Here is an 11,614-nt window from a genome sequence, read left to right as displayed (position 1 = left end):
AAAAAGTAGACCCCACAATCCGCAGACGATTCTCGCCTCAACGCCTCGGCCTTACAGTATACATAGAGTAGAAGAATTATTGACGATAAAGCCTATAGTCGTGTAAAGCTCCTAATTGAACGCTAAGCGAAGCGACACAACCTAGCAGAGCACCTCGCATTGCGGCAAACGCTGGAACAAAAATGTGTATTTTAGCAATAGGGAATATTACGCGAAACTCTGCGTAGGGGGCGCTACTACCACAATCCATCACAATCTGGGGGTCTACCGCGAAACAAGAAAATCGAAATTTCGTTATCTAACCTCTCTATCACATGCATATTCGAGCGATAAAGAGACAGATAACTTCGATTTTCGCGTTTCCAGGTAGGCCCTTGTTAATAAACCGCCGTGATGCATCAATGTCATATTTTATTGTCTGTGAAAACATGTCAACAGTTTAAGGCACAGTCTGTATAAGTTACTCTATGGTTTACTAGCTAAATTAGTGCTGCACTCTGGCGGCAGAACATTGCAGTAATACCCCCTATTGTTAATATTAGTGATTAATGTATGTAATGTTAACGGAATGGTGGCCGCTTTCAGACGAAAGGCGTGCCTGGTGTCCGTTGGCTCGTTGGGTGGACGACATTCGGAAGATTGCGGGTCACTTCTGGACGAGATTGGCTCGGGACCGCGACAAGTGGCGTACTAGAAGAGATGAGGCCTAACTAAGCAGTGGGTGATAGAGGGCTGATATGATGATGATGATGATTATTGCTACAATGTTGCTAAGAGTAATAGTCAAATATAATATGTAAAACTTTCGCGTTTTGAACACACATTAACTCACATTTATAGACGAATCGCGAATAATAAATTCACCCCAGAAATTTTAATAGGGAGGATGGATTTAACTTATCGCCAACTTGGGAACCAGTGATACAGAAGTTAAAGCCAAGGGATCTATCTTCGGATGTGTGCGTGGATATTGTGAGTGTTGCGTGTCGGACTATTGACAATAATTAACATTATGTGCAGAGGGTGGTTTGAAAATGTGATGTCTAGCCCAAAATTTCATACACTTTTCGTCGGGTAGTTGCACAAATCTCTGGTTTGAAATTTTGCTGGGACATCAGTTAGCCGAACGAACGAACAGTGAAACCTGTGTCGAAACGGTAAACAAAGGTAATGAAATAAATTCGCGATAGACCCGTCTATAAATATGAGTTAAGAGCCCATCAACGTGCACACTAGCGCCACTGCTAAATAATCGTGATTATTCAAAATTAACGAAAGATATTTAAAAAGGGGGGCCGCTACGTACTGTATTTTGTATTTAAGTACCTTTTGAATACATCAGACTAGTTTTTATATTGCTGGATTCGTCGATCTATGAACTCAAAACAAAAACCGACGTTTTAACTTTGGACGCATAGATTGACGAATCCAGAAACATAAAAACTAGTCTGATGTATTCAAAAGGTACTTAAATACAAAATACAGTACGCAGCGGCCGCCCTTTTTTAAATATCTCTCGTTAAATTTAAATAATCACGATTATTTAGCAGTACCGCTAGTGTGCACGTTGATGGGCTCTTAATAGTCAAATAATCAACGTAGTACAGTCAGCAGCAGAAGTTGCTAAGCGGGCGAGGTGTTCAAATTTACCTCGACACGCTCTTATTCTCTTAACAATAAAGTCGCGTCAAGATCATTTTGAACACCTCGCCCGCTTAGCAACTTCTGCTGCTGACTGTACCAAGGGGCTATTCATAAATTACGTCATTTCAAATTAGGGGGGGGGTCTGGACATCGGATGATGGTAGCATGACGTAGGAGGAAACGGGGTCATTCGAAGCATGTTTTTTGGATGATTTTAGGGGGGTGGGGGGTCCAAAATCGTCAAAAATCGATGACGTAATTTATGGACAGCCCCCAAGTAGTACTCACGTATATGTATAAGTGCGGTCACCAGAGCCGCGGCGTGTCGGTGAAGCCCGCCTCGCGCGCCTTCCAATACTCTCCAGTGAATATCCACGTCTCTTCTCCATCTTCTAGCGTTTTTCTGTTAAATTCATATGCATACCATTAAAGATAAAGCTTTAAATTAGAAAAATGGGATAAAATGTTGAAATGGTTATTTAATCCTTTACCAAACAACAAGAATTTTCTACAGATTTCCAAGAAGACATCTGAGAATGTACATAAAACCATATAAGTAAAGAAAGAGTGTTTGCTCCATACAACAGTTTTCTTACCAAAACGCGGGTTATTTCGTAGTCGACATCTAACGTCAAGTAATGGAATTATCAGCACCAGATGTCACAAGTGTAGCTACTGACGGGTCATTCCAGGTGATTTCAACAAATCGAGTGTGCCCTATGATTTTTGATTTGAATAAAAAAAATTGAGGATATACTTCATGGTGGCAGAAGTGCTGAACCATCACCAGTTTTTTTTTTTATCTTTTATTTTCCAAGTTATGCCCATTCGAAGTTAACAGTGGGGTTAAATTCCTGCTTGTACAAAATCAGACCTAACTTTTTTTCTATAAAAGGTAACGAAATAATTATTACTTTTTTTTGATTAGGTAAGAAATGTGGATATTATACTGTATGACAAAATGTATCTGAATTAACTACAAAAAAAATGGTGACCACCCGAAGTGTACACCTAATTGGCCAATTATTGCAATTTTAAATTGGTTCCTGTGCCAACCCTGGTGCATATCAAATATTACTTTTTTCTGGAATATAAAGTACTTGCCGTGTTCATCTTTAAAATAAATATAATTGTGTAAGAGCAATAAATTCTAAAAGAAAAATATAAGTGAAAATTGAGAAATTCGAAAATTGCTCATGTTTGACTCTAAAAAAATCCATGTGGAACATAAAATAAAAAATTGATTTTAGTCAGCAAATATAGCTGATATCTTCGTTAATTAGATTTAGGAAAAACAGTTTTGTTATTTTGCCTATTTTTTGAAATGTGATTTTTTTTAAACTGCTCATCTCATACATTTTCGCTCTGCTGTTGTATTTATGCTGATTAAAATACATATGACCTTAAACTTATAAATATTGGAAAAATATCAATTAAATCCAGACGATTGAAATTTACTTTATATATTTATACAAAAAAAAACATCATTTGCAAACCTTTGCTACTTCAAAATTTTCTCAAGTTGAATAACGTCGCACTTTTAATTCATTTTAATAAATGGGAACGAAGCTATGATAAGAACGTGTATTTTTTATGGTCCTTATATTTTTAAATCGCTCTGATAGATATACCTCAGCTTCTTCGACATCTGATTTTGAGACGAAAAAGAACTTGATCCCATGAATTTTATTCACACAAAACTCGTAGCTTCAGGTGATAAAATGTTATAACTACCTGTGATGCGTTGCAGACTAGCTTTTCTAATCAACCGCTTAATCGTGCCGCCAGCACCATCACAGGGGGATTTGCCGTGAGAGGTGGCAAAAAAGTTCCACCCTGCTTTTAGTCCGAAGTCATCGTAAAGATGACACAAGTTTACAAAAGTCTTCTTGTTCTTATATTGTGCAGCTGCACCATCACTAAAATAATGTATCATTTCCAATTTGTCATATTATTGTTTTAGGCATTCAAGCAAAACCTTTTGGAAAGCGAAAAATGATACGGTGTTGTGAGTTAAACAATCGCTGATAATACAAAATGTTCTACACTGGATAACGTTATCCTTTTTAATGTAAATAACGAATGGATGCACCGTTGCTTGATCATTTGTCCAGTGAAATTGTCGAAGTAATTGAATTGTTAAATAAATACTTCTTCTTGTCAGTGATATATAACGAACAGTCAACTATTAATAACACAAGCACTTACTACAAAGAGTTTGCACCACTTCATTATCTCCTAGATAAATACGATTTCCTATAGAACTTCGATAAGGATTATTGGGCCGTTTACTTATGTTCGTAATTTAGCCATGTAACATGCAAATAAAGCTTGTTAACAAGTCAGGAGGCGTCGGTTATTCACTACACGGCTAAATTAAGAAACATTCGCAAGTGATTCACAATCCTTGTCAGGTAACAGTGCATTGTCGAATTTCTACCCTCATTAAATTTACAAATGAAATTATTGTCATGTCAAAAAAATTATTTGAACATAAAAAACGTAAATAATATCCGTATGACCAATTACCGTCCCATTTTTATTAATTTATAACATAAAACATTTTGTATCGATAGTTGTAAAAAGTAGCATGTTAAAAAAATCATATTTCAAAAAATAGGCAAAATAACAAAACTTTCTTTTCTAAATCTAATTAACGAAATTATCAGCTATATTTTCGGACTACAATCAAATTTGTATTTTCTCTTCCACATGGATTTTTTTAGAGTCAAATACGGGCATTTTTCGAATTTCTCAATTTTTCACTTATATTTTTCTATTAGAAGTAATTGATCTAACACAATTATATTTATTTTACAAGATGAACACGGCAAGTACTTTATATTCCAGAAAAAAGTAATATTTGATATGCACCAGGGTTGGCACAGGAACCAATTTAAAATTGCAATAATTGACCAATTAGGTGTACACTTCGGGTGGTCACCATTTTTTTTGTAGTTAATTCAGATACATTTTGTCATACAGTATAATATCCACATTTCTTACCTAATCAAAAAAAGTAATAATTATTTCGTTACCTTTTATAGAAAAAAAGTTAGGTCTGATTTTGTACAAGCAGGAATTTAACCCCACTGTTAACTTCGAATGGGCATAACTTGGAAAATAAAAGATAAAAAAAAAACTGGTGATGGTTCAGCACTTTTGCCACCATGAAATATATCCTCAATTTTTTTTATTCAAATCAAAAATCATGCGGCACACTTTTTAATTCAAATTTGTTGAAATCACATGGAATGACCCTGACGAAAAATGTACTACTAAAACAATTTACAACTTGATTGAATTTAAAGCATCCTTGGTACAATGCCTCAGCGGCCTATTTTAGATATAAGCTAGTTATTAATTTCTTTTAGTAGTACCACTGTATATATATTGTATTTACAACTAATATTATAAGCAGTAGGGGTTGAAAATAGACTTCCAATCCGGTTATAATATTAGCTGAAAATTGTTGAGCATTAGAGTTTTCGTTCGCCGCGACATCTATTGTCAACTAGCAGTACTGATAAATTCCGCTACATGACGCTAGATGTCGACTACGAAATAACGCGCGTTTTGGTAAGAAAACTGATGTATGGAGTTACCACTCTTTCTTTACATATATTACTCTATGATAAAACAAACTTCTCGTAAAGGGGCCCACTGATTAACAGTTCGCCGGACGGTATAGAATGTCAAAATTTTGTTGTAACTGACAGGCCGATACCGTCCGGCGGATTGTTAATCAGTGGGCCCCTTAAGAAAGGCATTACCGAAATATCGGGAATTCATAAAAAACATTGTAAAAAGCATAAAAAGCTTGTTTTTTAATAGTAGTTATAAAGATTCTGCCAAATTGAGAATCCTCCTTAGATATCTTGAAGTCGGTTAACCCTTTGAACGCCACATCTTTCTATAGTGTCCTGCGTGTCATCGTGATTTTGTCGGAATGCACGAAGATTGATATTAAGCTGAAGCCGAGCGTCAGTTGACTTCTTTAGCGGTCAAAGATCAAACATACCTAAACCAGAGCGGACTGTGCTCGACGCCGTCACGGCGCCTCTCTCTCTGTGCTTGCTCTAGCTCATGCTTGAATTGCTCTGCTGCATCCACGTCTCCTTCTTCTAGAGCTCGCTGGTCAGGTCTACAACCAAAAATAATAACTAATTATTATAATATTTTCATATAAAGTGACATTCTATGCACACCATGGGGAAACGTGACATAGGGCAGTGCAGACTCTGCATGGAGGCGGAGGAGACGCCCTTGCACATCCTCACAGAGTGCCCTTGCCTAATGCGTACTCGTGACCTAATCTTGGGCGGACACATATTACGCCCGGAGGAGGTAAAGTCTCTCGAGACCAAAAGGATCCTGCAGCTATTCGAAGTTGCAGGGTTGGATCGAGAGTTGTAATAGGTGGCGATCACAATAGATCAGGAATGGTCGCAGTGATACATAGGCTTTGGAGCCTTATATAGCCCCTAATAAAGAAGAAAGAAGAAGAAAGAAAAGACATTCTATGGAACTTGCTACCTATGTAAACAAGTCACTAGTAAATTCATCATTCATAGACAATTCAATATGGCGGTTTGTTTACAAAGTTAGCAAGTTCCATAGAATGACACTTTAGTCAGTGGGGCGACACTCCTCCTTTCGGACATTCTCGGCTTCGTTCGGTTCAACATTGCTCCGAGCAATTATTAGGGTTGACGCAACTTGACGTCCCTTTGCGTGCACGACCACAGATAAGATAATGACTTCCCTGAATCGATGTCAAACTTCGATTTTAGGAAGTGTCCTTTCTGTACGGTAGTACTATTATTAATTTTGTGACATAGGTACGGCGACCGTTGTCATCTCCATAATTTATAACTTTAAAACGCAAAATTGCCATACGTAGTGAGATGACAGCTGTCATCCCAGCTATGTGACAAATACTATAGAGTATAGAGAAATAAAATAACCATCCATTTTTTTTTAACGAAACATGAATTGGCATTTTCCCAGTTCCTTATTGAGAAACTCACTTCTGGGTTGGAATGGTCAGATGGCAGTAACTGCGTAAAAAATTAATGCCCACGCTAATTCTTGGGATTAATTGTTTATTTTTTACCTCAATCTAGTGTCAGTAGATGGCAGCACGTCGCGCATTCCCGGTTCCAGCTCGTTAAGCTCCATAGCGAAGCGAGTGAAGCCGTAATACAGCTCGTAGTCGGGCGGCATGGGCCCTGAAATCATACATCACATCATACACATCACATTCACTTATATTTATAAAGACGGGCCTTACGGTCACAAAGAATGGTGCTAGTTCAGCCGTGTCACTCACGAATTCGAGCCAGTCGTGCAGTCTAACGCCACAACGCGATTGGTTGATGAGTTCGCATCACGCGCGCGATTGGTCGCTTGCTGCGTTAGACTGTGCAGTTGATTGGCTCGAATTTGTGAGTGACACCGTTAGACTAGTACCATTTTTAGTGCCCGTAAATATAAGGCCCACCTTTATAAATCAATGAAATGATACATCATATTTTATAGAAGGGCTAAACTTTGTTGGTTTTTAGGGTTCCGTAACCTCACCGGAACCCTTATAGGATTACTCGTGCGTCTGTCTGTCCCACCAGAGCAACTTCGGCTGCCACCCCTCTCACCTTGTGACACAACCAGGAGATCATGAATAAGCAGGAGTAAACGTTACTTGGTCTCCAAAGCGTCCGTTCCCCCCCCTGCAGCCCCTCGGACCAGCGACCTTGCAGACGCATGCGCGGCTGCCCCCCCACCGCCACCACCCCTCGCACCTCGTGACCAGGAGTTCATGAATAAGCAGGAGTATAGGTTACCTGGTCTCCAAAGCGTCCGTTCCCCCCCCTGCAGCCCCTCGGACCAGCGACCTTGCAGACGCATGCGCGGCTGCCCCCCCACCGCCACCACCCCTCGCACCTCGTGACCAGGAGTTCATGAATAAGCAGGAGTATAGGTTACCTGGTCTCCAAAGCGTCCGTTCCCCCCCCCTGCAGCCCCTCGGACCAGCGACCTTGCAGACGCATGCGCGGCTGCCCCCCCACCGCCGCCACCCCTCGCACCTCGTGACCAGGAGTTCATGAATAAGCAGGAGTATAGGTTACCTGGTCTCCAAAGCGTCCGTTCCCCCCCTGCAGCCCCTCGGACCAGCGACCTTGCAGACGCATGCGCGGCTGCCCCCCCACCGCCACCACCCCTCGCACCTCGTGACCAGGAGTTCATGAATAAGCAGGAGTATAGGTTACCTGGTCTCCAAAGCGTCCGTTCCCCCCCCTGCAGCCCCTCGGACCAGCGACCTTGCAGACGCATGCTCGGCTGCCCCCCCCACCGCCACCACCCCTCGCACCTCGTGACCAGGAGTTCATGAATAAGCAGGAGTATAGGTTACCTGGTCTCCAAAGCGTCCGTTCCCCCCCCTGCAGCCCCTCGGACCAGCGACCTTGCAGACGCATGCGCGGCTGCCCCCCCACCGCCACCACCCCTCGCACCTCGTGACCAGGAGTTCATGAATAAGCAGGAGTATGGGTTACCTGGTCTCCAAAGCGTCCGTTCCCCCCCCTGCAGCCCCTCGGACCAGCGCCCTTGCAGACGCATGCGCGGCTGCCCCCCCACCGCCACCACCCCTCGCACCTCGTGACCAGGAGTTCATGAATAAGCAGGAGTATAGGTTACCTGGTCTCCAAAGCGTCCGTTCCCCCCCCTGCAGCCCCTCGGACCAGCGACCTTGCAGACGCATGCGCGGCTGCCCCCCCACCGCCACCACCCCTCGCACCTCGTGACCAGGAGTTCATGAATAAGCAGGAGTATAGGTTACCTGGTCTCCAAAGCGTCCGTTCCCCCCCCTGCAGCCCCTCGGACCAGCGCCCTTGCAGACGCATGCGCGGCTGCCCCCCCACCGCCACCACCCCTCGCACCTCGTGGCGACTCGATGACCAGGAACTCGCCTGTAACAAGTTATCAACATATGTATACGAGTATAGTCATCATTTTCACCAATTAGCCTCATGAATGTATGACTGTTTTTATAAAAAAGCGGCCAAGTGCGAGTCGGACTCGCCCATGAAGGGTTCCGTAGCAGCAAGTAACATAATAAAATTGCGGCTTACGATTTATGACGTATTAAAAAAAACTACTTACCAGATCTCGTTCAAACCAATTTTCGGTGGAAGTTTGCATGGTAATGTACATCATATAGTTTTTTTAGTTTTATCATTCTCTTATTTTAAAAGTTACAGGGGGGGGGGGACACATTTTACCACTTTGGAAGTGTCTCTCCCACACGTATGGGTATGATGAAAAAAAAAATTGTGTTTCAGTTCTAAGTATGGGGAACCCCCAAAATGTATTGTTTTTTTTTTCTATTTTTGTGTGAAAATCTTAATGCGGTTCACAGAATACATCTACTTACCAAGTTTCAACAGTATAGTTCTTATAGTTTCGGAAAAAAGTAGCTGTGACATACACGGACAGACAGACAGACATGACGAATCCATAAGGGTTCCGTTTTTTGCCATTTGGCTACGGAACCCTAAAAAAATGAAACATACCTTGATGAACTGCAGTTTGCAAGTAATATCAGTGCCGTGGCACACGATATGCATGTCGCCGTACTGGTCGACCCACCGCTGCCCACCGAACAAATTATGGACGCACGTCGTCACCTAGAACAAAATACCATTCGTTGGCTAAGGGCACAGAATAAATAATAGTACTAGGTACAGAAGACTCACTCTCTAACAAAACGCGTCTGTTACGATCAGGACAGATATGTCCGCTAGGTGGCGACAGCGCCACGCGCGGCTTATGGCTAGCCACCAAAATTGGTGTGGAACGGATGTACTTTTAGCTACCTATAGCAAAGCGACGAAATCGCGGAGTGAGCCACGCCTGCTAAGGGTTCGTCCACATATTACGTCATAGCAACAGAGGGAGGGGGGATGCCAAGTGTGACAGTATACGTATTAACAAAGAGAATAGAGTGTATAGAGGCAGATTGTCAAAGTAAATTATGTAGCCACTGTAAATTTACTGCCATCTTTTGACAGAAGATTAACACTGTTAGAACGCCATTTGACTTTGATCCTTATTCTTTCACTGATATGTGTTAACTTATTAAATATTAATATTAGCGCCATCTACTCGACTCTATAATAGGCCAAAGGTATGGTGCAATGTTTTCGAGCGATGCGCCATAACCTTTAGCCTACGCTCAAGTAGATGGCGTTAATATTAAAATTTAACAAGTTAACACATATCAGTGAAAGAATAATGATCAAAGTCAAATGGCGTTCTAACAGTTTTTATCTTCTGTGGAAAGATGGCAGTAAATGTACTATAGCTACATAATTTACCATGACAATAACTCTCTATTTCAAATTCTCTTTGGTATTAACGACCTATCTTTTTCCTATGAAAAAGTGTGCATTGCGTCTCACTCTCTCACTAAACAAAATGTGAGATGCAAATACACATTGGACAGGTGCACGGTATAATAATATACTCCGCCTGGTACTCTCTTCCGACCACGTGACTGACACAAGCCTACGTCATCATGCGACAGCGCTGTATGATAATATGCGATAGCGCTATATAAAGTGGCAATGTTATTGTGACGTAGGCTTGTGTCACTCTGGGAAGAGAAGACCATGTTTTAATAGATACTAGGCCTTAAAAAGTTTTTTGACAAGTTTTCACTATGACATTGATGCATAAAGGCGGTTTGTTTACAGGTGGCCTACCGCGAAACGCGAAAATCGAAATTTAGTTATCTGCCTCTTTATCGATCGAATAAGCAAGAGTGATAGAGAGTCAGAAACCGAACTTTCGACTGTCGTGTTTCACGGTAGGTTATATGATTGACCTAGTGACGCATGATGTGTCATTGATGATGTCAATAAGGTTTGTTTACTGTATGTGCTAGTGGTGCCACCTACGCAGAGCTTTGCCTAATATTCCCTATACCATACCAAAGAGAATAGATAGTATAGAGGGGTCCTGTCATTGTCAATTTTGTAGTCACGGTACATTTACTGCCATCTATCGACACACGATTAAAACTTAAAATAAAATTGAAAATGTATAAAATAATCAAAATATGTTTACGGATAAATGATTCTTATTTTTTATTGTTCCATACTGACCCATGTTCTTTCACTGATATGTGTTAAAATTGTTAAATACCAAGCGGTGTCGTTAACGCCATCTAGCCGAGAATAGGCCAAAGGTAATGGCGCCATCTATTCGAGAATGACTTTTCCTTGGCCGTCCGAGGCACGTTTTTTTCTTAGACTTTATTTATCTTATACGGAGTTATATATATCTCTGACCATACTTAATCAATTAACTAACCTTATTCCAGCTGTAATGATCGCCAGATGGCGTCAGTCGCACGTGGACTCGTCCAGTAGGCTGGAACTCCATAGATTTGCCCCAGAACTTGGTCTTAATGCGAGCCTCCTGCCAGAATGTCCAGCGAGGGGATTCCGCGTGGCAAGCTGATATCGGCGGATGGTGGGACACCTGAAAATATGTTATTGTTTTTGAGGGAATAATTACACTATACAATACATGTTATTTATTGTACGGTCAAATTATTTAATTTCAGTCCTATTTCGGAGTGTGTACTGTCTCTTCCGAAAACCGTTTTTTACAAAATACCAATCGTTTTGATTGATATTTTTGCCATTCGCAATTTTTACCATTTTACTTTTTCTCGATAGCTTCCTCTTCCGAAGTCATATTTAACCATTCGCATGTGTGTGCGCATATGAAATCGGAGTGTGTACTGTCTCTTCCGAAAATCGTTTTTTCCAGATTGCGATTTTTGCCATTCGCAATTTTTACCATTTTATTTTTTCTCAATAGCTTCCTTTCCCGAAAGCATTTCTAACCATTCGCATATTTTCCCATTATTTTAATTTTCCAATAGCTTAATTTACTAATAGGT

The 11,614-nt window shown here is 41.1% G+C and overlaps 1 protein-coding gene across 1 annotated transcript in view; it reads right to left on the bottom strand.

Annotated features, from left to right (window-relative positions):
* Positions 1 to 11,614, bottom strand: part of LOC134800692 (oxysterol-binding protein-related protein 3-like) — a 53,979-nt gene continuing 42,365 nt past the window's right edge. The window contains exons 18-24 of the mRNA XM_063773188.1: positions 11,017 to 11,187; positions 9,216 to 9,329; positions 8,483 to 8,612; positions 6,761 to 6,875; positions 5,666 to 5,788; positions 1,933 to 2,047; positions 1 to 171 (exon numbers count right to left, since the gene is read on the bottom strand). Of these exons, the coding sequence (XP_063629258.1) occupies positions 1,951 to 2,047; positions 5,666 to 5,788; positions 6,761 to 6,875; positions 8,483 to 8,612; positions 9,216 to 9,329; positions 11,017 to 11,187 (750 nt within the window). The 3' untranslated portion in view covers positions 1 to 171; positions 1,933 to 1,950. The remainder of the gene's footprint in view (positions 172 to 1,932; positions 2,048 to 5,665; positions 5,789 to 6,760; positions 6,876 to 8,482; positions 8,613 to 9,215; positions 9,330 to 11,016; positions 11,188 to 11,614) is intronic.

This window comes from Cydia splendana, chromosome 20 (genome assembly GCF_910591565.1).
Source record: "Cydia splendana chromosome 20, ilCydSple1.2, whole genome shotgun sequence".
NCBI lineage: Eukaryota > Metazoa > Arthropoda > Insecta > Lepidoptera > Tortricidae > Cydia > Cydia splendana.
The sequence above is the reverse complement of the archived record's forward strand: the minus strand, read 5'-3'. Positions and strand labels throughout refer to the sequence as shown.